Source organism: Microtus oregoni, unplaced genomic scaffold (assembly GCF_018167655.1).
Source record: "Microtus oregoni isolate MIOR12 unplaced genomic scaffold, Mior012 000004F_ref0000308, whole genome shotgun sequence".
Lineage (NCBI taxonomy): Eukaryota > Metazoa > Chordata > Mammalia > Rodentia > Cricetidae > Microtus > Microtus oregoni.
The window spans coordinates 40,763,271-40,780,826 of NW_024543063.1; the positions used below are offsets into that span (position 1 = coordinate 40,763,271).

The following is a 17,556-nucleotide window of genomic DNA, read 5'->3' on the forward strand; positions in this document are numbered from 1 at the left end:
AGTAAATACTGCAGTATCTATGTAGGCTGATGAATTTAAATATGCCCTTAAATCTGGGACGGTGACACCTAATAAAATTCACCATACTGACTTCAAACAGGAATGCCCTTAGTTAAGCAAGATTGCTAAGTTCTGTATTAACTCTAATTCTGTGCTAGCTTAATAGCCATGTGCTAGGACAGGCACTGTAATTAAAGCCTGCTGAGGACATCTTAGGAAAGAAATCCTCCCATTCCTTGTGTTCTGGACTAGTTTCCAGAGTGGGCCTAGATATTGTCCTGTTCACTTTTAATACATTTGAAAATGTTTTTGATATTATAACAACATTTCTTCCTTCCCTTTTCTCCTTCCAAACCCTCTCATATGCCACTCCCTGCTCGCCTTCAAATTCACCATCTTTTTTATTAATTGCTACTGCATGTGTCTATGAATATGCATAGACATTTATATTCTTAAATATGACCTTGTCAGTCCATATAATCTTATGTACGTGTGTGTGTGTGTGTGTGTGTGTGTGTGTGTGTGTGTGTGTGTGTGGTTTTAGAGCTATTTGACATTGGATAATCAGTTGACGTACTTTCCCTAGAAAAGACCACTTTCTCAGCTTTCCTCAATTGCCTATAGTTTTTTGGGGGGCTGTTCCCTGTCCATCTCCCCATGCCCATTGGTGTCATTCTTGTTCAGTTTTTAATTCTTTTGAGATAGGCTTTTTCTGTGCATGTCAGACTAGCTGTCAGTCAACTTACGATCCTCCTGCAAAAGTGACTTTCAAGTGTCAGTACCATATTGTATGCCACCACATTCAATTACGCATTGCTCTAAACACTTAAATTGTATTTAGTGTAAAACTGGTAAGTATTCACATGCATAGGATCAAAGTACATATTGCTTTCTCTACTAATTATACATCTAGTCTAGGATCTGAGTCCATCTTAAAGCTACAAAATAAAGTAGAAACACAATCTTATATTCAATGTGTTGGACTTTGAATATTCCTTAAAGCAAAGGGTGTGTCAATCTTAAATAGTTAGATTAGATATGATATAAATAATTAACACTGTGAGACTCACTTAGAATATTCTAGTCATGTTTCCTAGCAACTAAATTGTGTTGTGGATACGTGTGTGTGTGTGTGTGTGTGTGTGTGTGTGTGTGTGTGTGTGTAATGGCCATTGAGATCCAGGATATTTTTGCTGCTTGGAGAAGAGGAGGACATAATTTTTGTGCTCATCACACTACCTGAAAGTCTATAAATATTTATAAACTTAGCTATTAACCTTCTCCAGGGCCAATATTTTGATCATTCACCCATGGGTTTAATCAAACATTCTCAGGATTTTAAGATGATGTACAGGGAACATAAGGAATGATTAATCCAGGTACAAACAACTTTCAAGGTCAAAAAATACAGTATTTCACCAGACAAAATATTCTAGGTTGCTACCAAATATCAGAAGGTAATGAAAACCAAATAACAAGAAGCTTCCTTCTGTAAAATATCATGACTTATTAACATTCAGTTGTTCATTTATAAGTGAAAATAGATTATCTTTTGACTTCTCTGTTTTCATTTTAATCCTTGTTGGTAAGTGCATGTGTATTATGACATTTTACCGGAGATAGCATATAACTATTTTAACGCCACCACTATAAGAAATAATGCAAGTGAAAAAGAATTATAAGACACCTAGGTGTGCCTAAGCAAGTCTGTAAATAAAACACAGCAGATGAAATATGGCACAAAGCACAGCCAAAAGCATGTTCGTTAGCTGGAACTGCCTTCACCTCCCATTTCCTCTAGACATTGTTTCGGTTTCACTGTTAAGTAAAAGTCTGTATATTTTCAAAACGTCCTCATTACCTTCCTTGTTGTTATGATCAGATATTTGGCAGGAAGCACTTAAGAGAGGAAGGCTTGGCTTATAATTTAAGGACTACAGACCATCATGGAGAGATGGTGTGGTGGCAGGAAGGTCTATGGTGGCTGTGGTAGGAATTCACTCAGGACATCTAACTCAGCCATGTCTTGGCAGAAAAGGAAAAAGAGAGAGCAGGGAGTGGAGCTGAGCATTAAAGCCTCAAATCTACCCCAAATAGTGCACATCTGTTTTCAAGTCTCTACATTCTAAAAGCGGTTATAATGCCATCAGGTGGGGATCAAGTGTACAAACATAAGCCTATATGTGACATTCAAGCAATAGGAGCTAATATATAGCCATTTCTACCTTGGTATTTTTGATATAGGAAAAAATACCATGCTTCATTATTGTCTTAGTTAGGTTACTATTGCTGTGGCGAAACACCATAACCCAAAGCAACTTGGACAGGAAAGGATTTATTTCACTTACAGTTCCATAAAAAGCAGTCAGGACAGGAACTCAAGCAAGGCAGGAACCTGAGGGCAGGAGCTGATGCAGAGGCCACGGAAGGGTGCTGCTTACGGGCTTGTTCCTCGTGACTTTCTCAGCCTGCTTTCTTATAGAACTCAAGATCAGCAGCCCAAGCATGGCACCACCTACAGTGGTATGGTCCCTCCTCCATTAATCACTAATTAAGAAAATGCCCTACAGACTTGCCAACAGCCTTATCTTATGGAGCATTTTCTTAATTGAGGTTCCCACCTCTCTGATGATTTTAGCTTGTGTCAAGTTAACTACCCAGTACAACTACGATGATTGACACATGACAAAGATCAGTGTGGCCTTCCTATCAAAGAACGATAATTGTTATTTCATAAGAAACCACTACTCATAGTTACTTCCATCATCGATTGCTTCCCATCTGAAACAAGGCAAAGTATTCATTTTGACACGATGAGGTGTGTGTGTGTGTGTGTGTGTGTGTGTGTGTGTGTGTTCATTATGATTCATGTTTATCTACTTTGACTAAGGAGAAGATTCTTTCTTTTACTTACCTAGCATTCTGCCCAGTACCAGAGATTTGACTGCACTGAATTCTGTGCCTGATGACAAGTAAGTTTGTCTCCGTGTATTCTCATCAATCTATAAAATCATTACACCATAGGGACCATAATATAGCCATCCAAATGACCATTGTTTTGTGTCACAAAATGAGATGAAGGGAAGAAAAAAAGAGATAAACACTTGTTAGTATGGTTCTATAATAGTTTAAGAAAGTGAAATTTAGAGATGTAGTCACTCAAAATCTGATAATTTTTAATTTATTCACAGATACCCATTTATTCCACAACCTTTCCCCTTTATTACTTTACCTAGCTCTACCACATAAGAAACCAAAGATGGGTAAATCCAACAAAATGACGTGATTTTTTTTTTACCTCAGTACTTCCCCTTAGCATGGGGTTTTAACTGGAGTCATGCAGCTAAGAAATTTTGTTCTATGTAGAGCTGAAATATTAGTGGCTTTCTGAAAAAGCGCTTAGGTGAATAATTCCATTTTGCTGTGAATCACATCCTTTCTTCAAGCTCATTCTGATATTTCCGTCATTATTTTCTGTTGTAGAATGATTGTTGCATTTATACCCATCTAAAGTAAGTGGGTTTCCCAAGACGACTGATGGTCCTACCAGTAGGTCTCTGAGAAACTGGACATCATTTCCTCTCTGAGCAAAAGGAAACCAAGCAGAGCTTGGCATTTTAAGCATCAGCTATTAATACTATCTCATATAGTTTTGTTAAAAACAAAAATAGAAGGGTAAAATACATGACCACATTTGATGATTTTGTCCTCAGCCTGATTTTATCTATAGAAGACCACGGGAAAGTGTCTTCATCAGGGTGATTCAGGACCATGTTTCTGCTCTAAGTGCCCCATGCCTGGATGTGGTGTGACCCCTGGAGAATGTCTATTACCTCCACAAAGACCATGGCTTCTTCTCTGGCAATCTGTATGTGGTGAAGCTGCCCATCTGCCATGTTCTTAAAGTCAAAGCTTAAAACATCAGGCTCTTGGTACTTATTTAGCTTGTACCTTATCTGCAAACTTCCTAAAGGAGAAAGAAGGTACATATTAGTAAAAATACCATCTTAAAACAACTTAGGAAATGGCTGAATCCTTTTAATTTTTTTTTTTAGACGCATTCACTTCTAGAAAAAGGTTCACTAACAGTCACTGGGGTATGTCACCTAACACTAAGTCCTAGAAGTCAATTCCTAAGGGAAATCACAATATTTTCTAAATCAAGAGTAGACATATTGTCCGTATACTGACTCCTGTAAATCCTTAGCTTCACCTCTAAAATTTAACTCTGAAATTATAATGTGCAAACAATAACACCATCTTCTATCACAGAAAAAAATGAAAGTGCCAGTATTTATGCAATGTCATGTATAATGTGATATTGCAATAACATTATTTTAATAGAACCTCATATTATTTTAAATATCCATCTCCCACACAAAAGTACAACTGATGGAGGAAACTTTGAGCAGATGTAGATTTATACAAGATGAAGCTCATTTCCAAGGGACCAGAGGTATAAACTTCGGAATGAAATTAAAGTGAAATGAACGACTTTTAGCCAAATTTATTATTCAAATTAATAGTATTCAATTGCCTGCAGAGATTTAAATTAATTTGTTTCACAGAACTCCTCCTGAATTACCAGAAAAAGAAAAAAATATCCTCAATGTGCAGATAAACTCTGAGTTCAAAGCAGACATTGGAGGCACCCATGAAACGAAATTATTCCTATTGTAGCAATCAGCGCCCTTGGGCCACTTGATTTAAGTGAGGCGACACAGTTGCATATTTGAATGCCAGTTTATCTTTCTCACCTGGAGAATTCACTTCTAAAATATCCGTCTTTCATCCACACACAGAACAGAGAAAAACAGCAGTATGCATTTTCCGGTGACAAGGTTTCTGTAGCAAACACATTCCAGAACCCACAAACCGTCACCCCGTACAAATACAGCAACCATTCTTACGACTACATTATCATCTGTTAGGACCAATAGGTCATCTCCTGAACATTTTTGTGCATAATATTGGTCCATTAACACTCCTTGAATACATTTTATCTTTGATTAGAAGAAAATCTGTATTACATACAAGGAGACATTTTATTTTAAAGTAGAATACTAAAGCTGTATCAATAGTCATATAAAATACTTAAGAGCTCCTGGCAAAAAACAAAATATAAATATATGGAGAGGTGACTCAGCAGTTAGGTGGACACTCTGCTCTGGCAGATGCCCTGGGTTTTATTCCCAGCAGCCAGATCAGGCAGCTCACAACTTCCTGTAACTCTACACCAGTTCTGGGGAATTCAACCCAATGACTCACACCACCAAGGACAATCGCACTTGAGCCTATAGACACACAGATACATACACATGCACACACAAATAATTAAAATATTAAACACATATAAACATTTTCTAGAAACAAACTAAAAACTCACGTAGTTGATACAAAATTACCAAAATTATAAAAATATAAAAAGATGTTAAGTACTAAATGATCCTTTTAGAGTAATCTGTAAGATCCTACTCAAACTCAAAAAAGAAGAGAAAACCTAAACAGACTCCGTTTTTCTCCCTGTGCTAGATTAGAAGCCAGCACCCCAGAAGGAACTGTATTCTACTGACCCGCGGTCCTAATCCAACCTTCCACCTCCTCTAAAACACACACACCATTTTTGGCGATGACAACTGAGAGGTACTCTTTATAAAAGGAACTCATATACAGTAGCAAGCTTGGTGCCCGTGTCGTCCGGAAGCTAAATTTGATCATTTCTCTGCTCAGCTTCATATCCCCGTGAAACGAAGCAGCGTGGAAACTGGAGTTTTTACTTAAGGAATAGTTTTCTTGAAAATTGTAAACCACCGAAGATCCGGATCCAAAGTAGGCAGAAATCTCTGAAATGATAGGCGAACTGACTGTGAAAAATTTAACAACCAAGGATCTTGTTCAAGTTACATCCATTGACATCTCAGTGCCGTAAAATGAAGTACACAGCTAAGAGAAACAGTCCCAGGCTGAGATAACACAGCAAATGGATGGAGCTTTCACAATGGCTTGTGGAATGCCTTTATGTTAGAATGACATATAATTAATTCATTAGTCTGGCTTTACAATTGGAAGCTTAGCACTCTCTTATGCAAGTTCACCCATAAGCCACGCTTCTTGTCTTGTTCCTCCCTGAACATCTACTTTCTTATTTAAATTCTAACATCCATCTATTGCTTTGTAGGTACAATGCACGTATCCTCTCATGACAGGAAAATTGAAGAGTGAGGACATTCCCCCCCTCCATTTCAATATCAATAAGCAGAAATACCTTAATTTTATATTAACTGCTTTCACATTTGATGCACACTACATAAAGAAGGTGAAGTCTAGCATTACTTGTGAGAGAGGTGCGTGCTTAGCATGTTTCAACAGAGGAAATTATGCAGCCCTTTTGAAATAATTTAACAAGTATAACATTTTACCTATAGAAGGTTAATATCTCAAACTTACACACATGTGTAGGCAGATACATGTGTATGGAAAAGGTCAGTGGAGATATTAGATTTGAATGCTTAGACTTTGTTCTCTTTGCTAGTATAAGCATCTGGTTGCTGATAGGTTTTATAAATCGTGCTTACTGGGTCATAAAGCAATGCGTTAGTACCCATCTCACTTTAGGTATTTTCAATATATTAATTGTATTATTTATAATATAACTTATATAGTATAATGTATGCATGTAGCATAACATTCCTGATTACATTTAGAAAGAACTAGAAATTTCAATTAGAAAATGAAAAAAAGTCATCCTTAAGAAGGGCTTAAATTCATACTTCAGACCAAAAATGTCTCCTGGAATACTACCAGTGGTGGGTGATCATTACCAAAATTGATTCCGAAATCACAGGTTGTTCTTGGTAAAAGGAGATGACCTAAAAAGTGTAGTTTTTGCCAGGTTTTCATTAACTAACCCCTGGCGCTTTCTTTGCAAAGTTGCTTTGATTTGGAGCCAATTTCTTTTAGCTTCCTTCAAGAGAAGATTAAGAAGCCCAGAGATACTTCAACAAACTCAATGAATTTAAATTAATTGGATGTTGGTTTTCTTCTACGAAAAACTATGAGAATATAATATGTGTCTGTATATTCAGAGAAGGTGATCCAGATAGTTGCTACTACACTCTGCTCTGTTTTTCTTCTGTGGCATAGATTGGTGAATAAGAGAAGCAGCAAATAAATTCCCTGCTGTTTTCATTCTCTAGCAGATATTCATTTTATCACACACCAAGTATCAGAGTGTCACTATTTCCTTATGCATCAGTATTTGGTAGAAAATATTTGTTTGAATGAGAAAAATAAATACACATATTTATTATTTAGGTTTTCGCATTGCTGAACGTGCTCACCCAAAACAGCAATACACTCTGGAGAGTATTAGAATGTTAAATGTTTTAAAACCAAGAACTGCTCCATAGGACAGGTTGTTGACATCCCTGTTTTTTAAACACATTAATAGTAGACAAAGCAAAAGTAGATTAATGGCTAGCATTGAAGACACCTAAAGGCTACTTGTAGCACGATTAATCAAAACTCAGAGACAGATATTTGGGTTTAACCTGAAGGTCAGAAAAGCAAAACATCCAGCCACTCTCCCTTACCCCTACCTCAGTCCGAAATGGTAGTCCTGCCTCCAGGAATCCTCAGAATTAGACTGTTTCTAAGAGCTGTCTCCTCCCATCTTATATCCCTCTCTAGTTCTAGAATTAAAAGCATGCACCACTACTGCCCTGCTTCTGTGGCAAACTAGTGTGGCTACTGGGAATAAAGGTGTATGTCACCACTGCCTGGTCTGTAAGGCTGGCCAGTGGAGGTGTTTTACTTTCTAATCTTTAGGCAAGCTTCATTTATTAAAATACAAATGAAATATCACTACAGCTACTATTTGTGACTATTCAAGAATAGACAAGTATTTTTTTTTTCAGAACTGAGTTCAAGGTCCAAGGATTAATATATGATTGGCATACAATAACCACTTTTCAAAAGAATATTTTAATACACACACACACACACACACACACACACACACACACACACACACACCTGCCTGGTGTCTTATTCACAGGCATACAATCTCAAAGCACACCTACCATTGGAGCAGAATGGTCCTGCATAGGCAGAGGAAGAGCAGTCACAGAAGAAACCACTGGGCTTTTCTCTGCACTTTCCTCCATGGCGACATAACTTTCCATAGCTACCACAGTGTCCTCTGCAACCTGGCTGCACCCCAGGGGTCACTGTGGCTCTTTCTTCCAGATCCAGGGCTATCCCATTCAACTGAAGGGACCTGATGCATCCTAAGAAGCCCCTCTGCCGGGTGGCGGTCCCACCTACAAGGAAAACACTGCAGATGCAAACGTTCCTTCACTTAAAGACCAAACAAATAAAGGACCCAATGAAGAAGAGGAAAACCTGTGATCTGATGTTAGAGAATTGAGCAGCCAGATGAGAGGAGCAGCTGGAAGCTGTGAAAGACAACTGTTGGTGGACACTAGCACTCAGAAAGATGCACCACAAATGCTACTCTTTGAACTTTGGATTGCTTCTTTTTCTCTTGTTTCTTCTGGGGATCATATCTAGGTACTCATACTTACCAGAAAAGTTTTCTGTCGATGAGTCATGCCTAACTCTACACACTTGTTTTCTGAAAATTATTTATTGAGCTTCATACTGGAGAAGCCATCTTTCCCCATCTCTTTATTTCAAAGAACAAAATTAGGACTATGCTTCATCTTCATTTCAAATAACAATGTGTATTGTCATGGTTGTGTGCTTTTGCTTTTTGTTTTAGTGGGTTGTTATTTCCTTTTTAAAAAAGTATATGTGTGTGTGCATGCATGTGTGTATGTGTATATAGATATGAACATACACACACACGCATATATTCATGGTATGTACAAATATACTTAAAATCTTGATCTTCATTAGTCTGATAATTTAATTTGACAAGTATACCTTAGGGATCCTTAGTAATACATTCATAGGGATGAGTTTTTACTTAATATCCACCAAAAGGTGATTATTGAGTATTATTTTATTACTTTTCTTGTACCTTTTAGTATATTTTACATTTTCTTACAAGTTGACCTAATATTCGCTGTTTTGTACTTGAGACTAATTTTAAGAGAACTTGAAAAGGAAACTAATGAGGGAATAGCGGTGTGATAGTGGTACCCATTTTAGTAGGAACCAATAGCTCTCTAGCCAACAGCCTGGGGCTGGTAAGGTTACCATCACTTTACTAGACTTCCATTGTTCCTAATTTATAACTGCATTCTAAAACTCATATTTGTTCCCACAGAGAAGTGAAGTTCTCAACTCATATCAAAAAAAAAGCTTCTCTCTAACAAATGGACAATATTACAGAAAACCACAGGTCATAATGCAGAGATCATCAGATGGTGTGGAGCCCAGACCCAGTGGATAAACCTCAACTATATCTCTAACACCTTAGGCTCAGGTAACATCACAGAAAAGGGGGAGTGAGAGACTCTTAGAGTCATAGTACAAGGAAGTATTTGAGATTGTGTTTCTTAGAGACCGCGGGAAATTACATCTATGATACCTCCATAGGACTGTCCAAAAAAGACCTGGACATTGGCAATATCAATAGTCATGCTAACGTGGAATGGGGAAATCTCAAGGTGTCCTGACCTAGACAAAGCACTGTAGGTAACTACCAACTGCGGAAAGAATGAGAATTAGCCTCTCCTATAGCAAGTTCATCTCATCCTCTTCTAAATCACCTAGCTGCCTCTCAATCTAACAGTAACCCATAGACTCTCACTGTTCTCAGCGATTCAACATTATTTAGTGCAGATTTTTAAAGAAGTCACAAAAATTATTATCTATGGAGTTTTACGTTGCAACAGTTTGCTCTGTATATATCCCTTTATCTGAATACACATCAGACAGGCTACTTCAGTCACTGCTGCATAGCACATAGAAAAAAATGCTTGACACATCACAATTGTGTAATAACCAGTCACTACTGTATCCACCCTTCCATACACTCCTTCAATCACATAATATCAGAGTGGGAGATGGGAACTCCTCCAGAATTGAGGAGGGTCAGCTTTTGACCCATAGAGATGCATGGGTCTCTGAGATAAAGAATGAAGGCCAAAATCAAAGAGCATTTCTGAATAAATTCATAATAGCTTATTAATGAGAGATTGTGAAGAGTGAGTTGATAAGAATGTTTACCTTCAGGAGCATTCACACTACTTAGAAATCAAATTTATAGATGCAATGACCTCTATCCAGATTGCTTTAAACAAAATTTTAATATAAATTCAAACTTCATTTTATATCATGCATGCCTCTACAGCAAAGGACACATAGTGCTTCAGATGGCATGGGCCAAATTTGTCACCTGTAACTTCAGAGGGAGTAGAGTGTGATAGAGAGCTCGACACCTTCCAGCATTCAGTTTTCAATATTATCAAGTCCATTGAATTGAGACATGGAGAATACCTCAGGGTGTGTTTGGGAGGATGTTTATAGGAAGTAAGAACTAAGAGGGAAGACACTCCCTGAATGTGGGTGGCACAATACTATAGGTAGTACAGGGACTATATATAGAATAAGAAAAGGGGAAAACCATTTTGTAATCTCTCTTTCTCTCTCATATACTATATTTAGTCATTGAACCTAGAGTTCCTTAGCTATTATTTATGTTATTAGGAGAACAGAGACAAAGCCCTAGGCATTCTTTTTGGGTATGTCAATGAAGGTTTTGATTTTATCCAAAATTTTAGAACAGCTAACAATCTTTGTGTTTAAATGCTACCAAATTTGAACAATCTTCTGCAATTCTCAAAGTCTCTCCCCTGCCCATGTTCTCAGGACATATCTCTTCTTTCTACATCAAGTTGCTATTCATCTTGGCTTCATACCTGCCTAGCTTACCTATTTGCTAACTTTACTCAGTAAACATCTGAGGTTCAATCTCCTTGCCCACAATTCTTCTGGCATTCTTACTAGACTTTAGAGTTTTCTTACCATCTATGCCAAATTACCCTTGGCATGGGAACCTTTTGGAGGAGCTAGAGCGGCATCTTGGGTGTAATTTAATTCCTTAACGTTACATTACATAAAACCATAGGGTACATATTTCATAGCATACACTAATAGAAAATCACCTTGTTTTTGTCTGTTGCTCTGACATATGATATCGTGGTAAATCGGGGGATTCTTCAATTCTTCTAATAGCATAAATAACTAAGCAACTATAGGTTCCACAACTAAATATAGTTCATTTTAATTTATTCTAACTAATTTTTCTTACTTATTTTACATTAAGAGAAGTTAGAGACATATCGACACTTGTGGCTATAATGAGAAAATAACAGAATAAATACATTTAGTTTAAAATATGTGTGGTCATTATCTCAAGGCAGTGTTACTTCTCCCAACTTCAAAATTAGGTCAAAGAAGAAAACATTTCCATTTTCTTCTTAAGTCATCTTTGGTTTGAACTGTATTTATATTCTCTGTGCCTTATTGAGCAGTTCTTTGTGGGATCCCATATCTGATACTGGAAATATGAAAAGTATATGTATTTGATCATGTTCTCATAGAGCTAATAGTCTGCTAATATATTCAGAGAGAGATGTTCACGATTACTATCTGATGCTAATGTGTATATAGAAATAAACACTAGCATAATACTAGAGTATAGAGTAACTAACAGAAAACATATTAACATATATGTGTATACAGATACAATATGAAATACAATTTTAAATATTGTCATAGTGATGAAGATCTAACTTTGAATCTCGAACTTCTTAATTCCTCCCTTTCAAAGAGTTTAATGTTTACCTAATGAACTTATTTTAATGCCATCTTTATTGAAAACATCATATCTAATTAGACATGGCTGCATTGCGTGTGTTTGAGGATTTGTAACTGTACCATTGGGTTTCCAGTCAGTCACAGAACTCTTCTGAAAATCAAGTCTCATGTAGATAGGCTTGGGCTTGAAAGCTTAATTAAAGATTGCCGTGCCTTTCCAGGGTTAGAGTATGTCCAATTAAAATGAGCTGCGGTTTGATTAATTGATTCTGGATGTTTCTGCTGAGCTATTTTGTTGGGAACTATCTTCCAATTAATTTTCTATCAATTTACTTGCCATGCTGGATCAGACATAATGAATTCCGGAACTTTACAAACACTGAGTAGCTTGTGCCGTGAATGAATAACCTTTCTGTGTGATTGAATTTAACTGAATCATTCCACACGCATGACAATACCAAGGTCTCATACCTAAATACCTGGCTAGGTGTTGAGTAGGAAATGAATTAGGACTACCTGTTGGTTTTATCCTTCCAACACATTTGTTGTTCTCAGAAAATTCTTCTAAGTGGCAAGTGTTTTTGTCACAGAATTGGAGCCAGCTCTTTCATAGGCCAATTTGCCATTACTTGTGGCAAGAAGACCTTTAAGATTAAATTTTAATTTTTTTTTCTTTTTTTTTTTTTTGGTTTTTCGAGACAGGGTTTCTCTGTGTTTTAAAAGACAAACTATTCACACGCTCTCCTCAATTATTGTTGAGGATAATGAGAACAACTTCATTGCCCCAGCACCCTTAGAGACTGAAAGAGCTCACGATTGCTATCCGTGTCTTTAAATGCAAGCCTATAAAAATGATAGGCTCCCTCTGATCTTGACACTGTGGTAGAGGAAGACAGATCAAGTCCCAGCCACAAGCCCATCTAGAGTAAGAAATCAGCAGGGCATACAAGCTGGGCTCAGAACCATGCCAGGGGTTAGAAGTGCTTGGAATCTAGAGCCTGATCCCAGCACAGCATCCTGGGGGAAGACAGCCCTGAATAAACAGTGATTTGAACTACAGAAGAGTGCCACGCTAGAAGCTTAGCTTTAGTTATATCAAATAGTGATCTTCATTGTACAGAGTTCCAGGAGCACGGGAGGAATGAGACCATTGTCCCCCATGCTCAAAGAACTACTGTGGTCGAATGAAGCAGTTTGTATAAGAAAGACTGTCATGGGCAGAATGTCCGGTCTCTTGCCTGAAGCAAACATGGCCCCGTGGGTATCACTCTGGCAAAGAGCAAGTCACTTTGGTTTCTTTGCCTAAATCATATCTCTCTGTATTGAACACATAGAGTGTATTTCAAAGAAATGAGCTGTTAGCAGTATCAGGCACATAGTTGTATGCTCTACCCTTAAGATTTTGTGTTCAGTCAAGGGTTGTTAAGGTCTTCCCACTGAGGATAGAAAAGTCTGCTCAGAGGTTTTCAGACAGATAATAAAAAAGTACTCCAAGGAAAGAAATAAAATGCCTAAAAACAAATGATATGAACACACAATAGAAATACAACAGTAAAACTGTATTTTTAATGAGGAAACACAATTACTATCAAAGAAAATAAGACTGAATTGAAAATTATTACAATAAGACTATTTGATAGTCTCTTAGCATGACTATATTTTAGCATATCAAAAATGAAAGTCCAAAAAGAAAATATTAAGAATGTGTCATATGTTGAACCAGCCCTGCATCCCTGGGATGAAGCCTACTTGATCATAATGGATAATTTTCCTAATGTGTTCTTGGATTCGGTTTGCCAGTATTTTGTTGAGGATTTTTGCATTGATGTTCATGAGTGAGATTGGTCTATAATTTTCTTTCTTGGTTGAGTTTTTGTGCGGTTTTGGTATCAGAGTAACTGTAGCTTCATAAAAGGAATTTGGCAATGACTCTTCTGTTTCTATATTGTGAAATACATTAAGGAGTATAGGTATTAGGTCTTCTTGGAAGTTCTGGTAGAATTCCGCATTGAAACCATCTGGTCCTGGGCTTTTTTTGGTAGGGAGGTTTTTGATAACCTCTTCTAATTCTTCGCGACTAACAGGTCTATTTAGATTGTTCACCTGGTCCTGGTGTAACTTTGGTATATGGTATTTATCTAAAAAAGTGTCCATTTCCTTTACATTTTCCAGTTTTGTGGCATATAGGCTTTTGTAGTAAGATCTAATGATTCTCTGAATTTCCTCTGTGTCTGTGGTTATGTCCCCCTTTTCATTTCTGATCTTATTAATTTGCAAATTCTCTCTCTGCCGTTTGATTAGTTTGGATAGGGATTTGTCAATCTTGTTGATTTTCTCCAGAAACCAGCTTTTTGTTTCATTGATTCTTTGGATTGTTTTCTGTGTTTCTATTTTGTTGATTTCAGCCCTCAGTTTGATTATTTCCAGTCTTCTACTCCTCCTAGGTGAGTCTGCTTCTTTTTTTTCTAGAGCTTTCAGTTGGGCTGTTAAGTCTCCAATGTGAGCTTTCTCTGTTTTCTTTAAGTGGGCACTTAGTGCTATGAACTTTCCTCTTAGGACTGCTTTCATAGTGTCCCATAAGTTTAAGTATGTTGTTTCTTTATTTTCATTGAATTCCCGGAAGACTTTAATTTCTTTCTTAATTTCTTCCTTAATCCAGGTATGGTTCAGTAGTTGACTGTTCAGTTTCCATGAGTTTGTAGGCTTTTTGGGGGTAGCATTGTTGTTGAATTCTAACTTTAATCCATGGTGATCTGATAAGACACAGGTGGTTATTAATATTTTTTTGTAACTGTGGATGTTTGCTTTGTTACCGACTATGTGGTCGATTTTTGAGAAGGTTCCATGAGCTGCAGAGAAGAAGGTATATTCTTTCCTATTTGGGTGGAATGTTCTATAGATGTCTGTTAAGTCCATTTGATTCATTACCTCCATTAATTCTCTTATTTCTCTGTTAGGTTTCTGTCTGTTTGACCTGTCCATTGGTGAGAGAGGAGTGTTGAAGTCTCCTACTATTAGTGTGTGCGGTTTGATGGCTGCCTTGAGTTTTAGCAATGTTTCTTTTATGTACGTGGAGGATTGGGATGAAGGAAGGTTGGATGGGGGAGCACGGAAGCACGGTTCTTAGTTAAGGGAGCCACCTTAGGGTTGGCAAGAGACTTGAACCTAGAGTGGCTCCCAGATACCCAAACCGAGGTCTCCAGTTAGTCCCTTGGGAAGCTGAGGATGGGGAACCTGAAATGACCCTATCCTATAGCAATACTGACGAATATCTTGCATATCATCATAGAACCTTCATCTGGTGATGGATGGAGACAGAGACAGAGACCCACACTGGAGCACTGGACTGAGCTCCCAAGGTCCCGATGAGGAGCAGAAGGAGGGAGAACATGAGCAAAGAAGTCGGGACCACGAGGGGAACACCCACCCACTGAGACAGTGGAGCTGATCTATTTGGAGCTCACCAAGGCCAGCTGGACTGTGACTGAAAAAGCATGGGATAAAACTGGACTCTCTGAGCATGGCCAACAATGAGGGCTGATGAGAACCCAAGGACAATGGCATGGGGTTTTGAACCTACGTAATGTGCTGGCTTTGTGGGAGCCTAGCCAGTTTGGATGTTCACCTTCCTAGAAATGCACGGAGGGGGGAGGACCTAGGACTTACCACAGGGCAGGGAAATCTGACTGCTCTTTGGGCTGGAGAGGGAGGGGGAGAGGAGTGGGGGGAGGGGGAGAAGGGTGGGAGGAGGGGGAGGGAAATGGGAGGCTGGGAGGAGGAGGAAATTTGTTTTTTTTTCTCTTTTCTCAATAAAAAAAAAGTTAAAAAAAATAAAGTTGGATATACATTCTGAAAAAAAAGAATGTGTCATAATTAATAACTTGCATTTTCAAGGCACTTTTAACAACATCAAAATATGAATTTATAACAAGCTAGAAGATATTGATGATAAACTTATATGACAAAGACTTAGCCAAAACAGGGAAAGAATTTTTAAAAATTACCATTTGGAAGAAGGGTGACCTGGTAAGAAATGAGGAACAAATACGAAGAGCCACCTCATAAACTGTATAACTCTTGTGATCAGCAGAGACATGGCTACATCACCTGGTCAATCCATGCAAGTTCTATGATCGAGTAGTTATAGTCTTTCATATTCGCCCAGCAGAATACAAGCACACGTTCATTTTCTCCCTCAAACTTACAAGGAAGAATTTGTAATATCCAATCTAGAAATTACTAAAGAACTATATCTTTGTATTGGTTATTTTGGATTTCCCAAAAGATCACGAGGGATACACTTGTACAGAGAACCAATATAAAGAACTACAGCTTGCAGCCTCAATGTGATTCGTATACTGATTCCAGTATCAACCGTTGTGTGGGACATTTAGAGACTGCTTGCACCATGTGTTTGCTGATTTGATGCAATCCAAATGTGACATAAATGACTCCTCCCTAAGTCAGGGGTCCTTCCTTCCACCCCTCGTCCCCGACTATTCAAATGGAGTTTAACTTGTGTGGAAACTTGTCAGTGAAAGAATTTAGACAGGAAACGAAAATTGCAGAGCTGGTTGAATGGAAATCAATTCAGGCCTAATTTAAGAAGCTTCTGGGGGGAAAAATGCTGAGTTTACAAACCGAAATAGAAAATGACCACTGTCACATTGCAGTCTAAAAAAAATGATTGATTCTTTTCTCCCCATCATTTCCGTGGTCAGAGAACATTGGTGAACGCAAGCAGCAGTGACCTTTATCCCTTTGTTCTCGATGTTCTATCAAGGTCAAGGACAAAGGCTCAACACGCTGAGCATCTTCAGCCTCCCCGAGGTGATGAGCAGCATTTCTGAGTAGGATGGTGTAAGGTGTTTCATGAATCACACACATGTGTATACATGCACATCCAGAGACCAAGTGAAAGAACAAGAAAGGGGTGGTAAAGACCTTCTGCCTCAAGTAAGAACAAGAATGGAGAGGGACCGGCTGAAGACATGGCTTGGTGATAGACCATTTGACTTGCATGCTCAAGGACCTGGGTTCAAATCCATACATCATCAAATAAAGAGAGTTGGGGCTGAGAACACATGGGCCATCATTTTTCATTACGAGAAGCAACCTGATATGATGTTTGGGAGTTTTAAGGGGAAAGGAGATGTCTGTCATATTGATGCTGTAGTTTCCAACCTAATTATCATACACTTGCTCCAAAAAGTTTTGTTCATTTTTATCCCTCCTTCAGTGAGAACAGCATCTTGGAGTCACGTTAGGTGAAGATAACCATTCTGACGTTACCTAAGCCAGCCTGTTTCTCACCTCTTAGCGTAGAACACCTCTGGTTGTATCCATCACTACCTAACTTCAGTTTCAATTGTCACAAACAGCTGTTCCCTGAGCAGCTCACAACTTTCAGGTGTTTTATCTGTCTATTTCTACTGGTTTTCTTCGGAAGTGAGAGCACTGCTCTTGCTTCAAATTCTGCTCTGTCGTGCAAATACACTGACTGGTTGGTCTTCAGAGGCAGGGGTGGGGCAAACAATTGGGTAAACACATTTAATTTTTTTATGCTATCTCAATACAATCAGCCACTGCGAAGAGCTGATGAAAACTTTCAATATTTAAAAATTTTAAAATCTCATATGCATGTAATGTCAATGAACACTGTCAGCATGCTGGTCCGTGAAAAGGAGAAAATGATTGGTCAAATTAAGATACATTGGGATATCTGCAACTTTTCCAAAAGACTATTGAAATTTCTTGCGTTTCAAG

At 38.0% G+C, this 17,556-nt stretch overlaps 1 protein-coding gene across 4 annotated transcripts in view; it reads right to left on the reverse strand.

The window, feature by feature from the left end:
* Positions 1-17,556, reverse strand: part of Cntnap4 (contactin associated protein family member 4) — a 298,486-nt gene that overhangs the window by 22,544 nt on the left and 258,386 nt on the right. For 2 of the 4 annotated variants that reach the window (XM_041650847.1, XM_041650846.1), the window contains exons 18-21: positions 8,082-8,321; positions 5,619-5,843; positions 3,834-3,967; positions 2,915-3,002 (exon numbers count right to left, since the gene is read on the reverse strand). In XM_041650847.1, the coding sequence (XP_041506781.1) occupies positions 2,915-3,002; positions 3,834-3,967; positions 5,619-5,843; positions 8,082-8,321 (687 nt within the window). Of the gene's footprint in view, positions 1-2,914; positions 3,003-3,833; positions 3,968-5,573; positions 5,844-8,081; positions 8,322-17,556 lie in introns of all 4 variants that reach the window. The other 2 variants (XM_041650845.1, XM_041650844.1) reach the window with 1 other exon arrangement.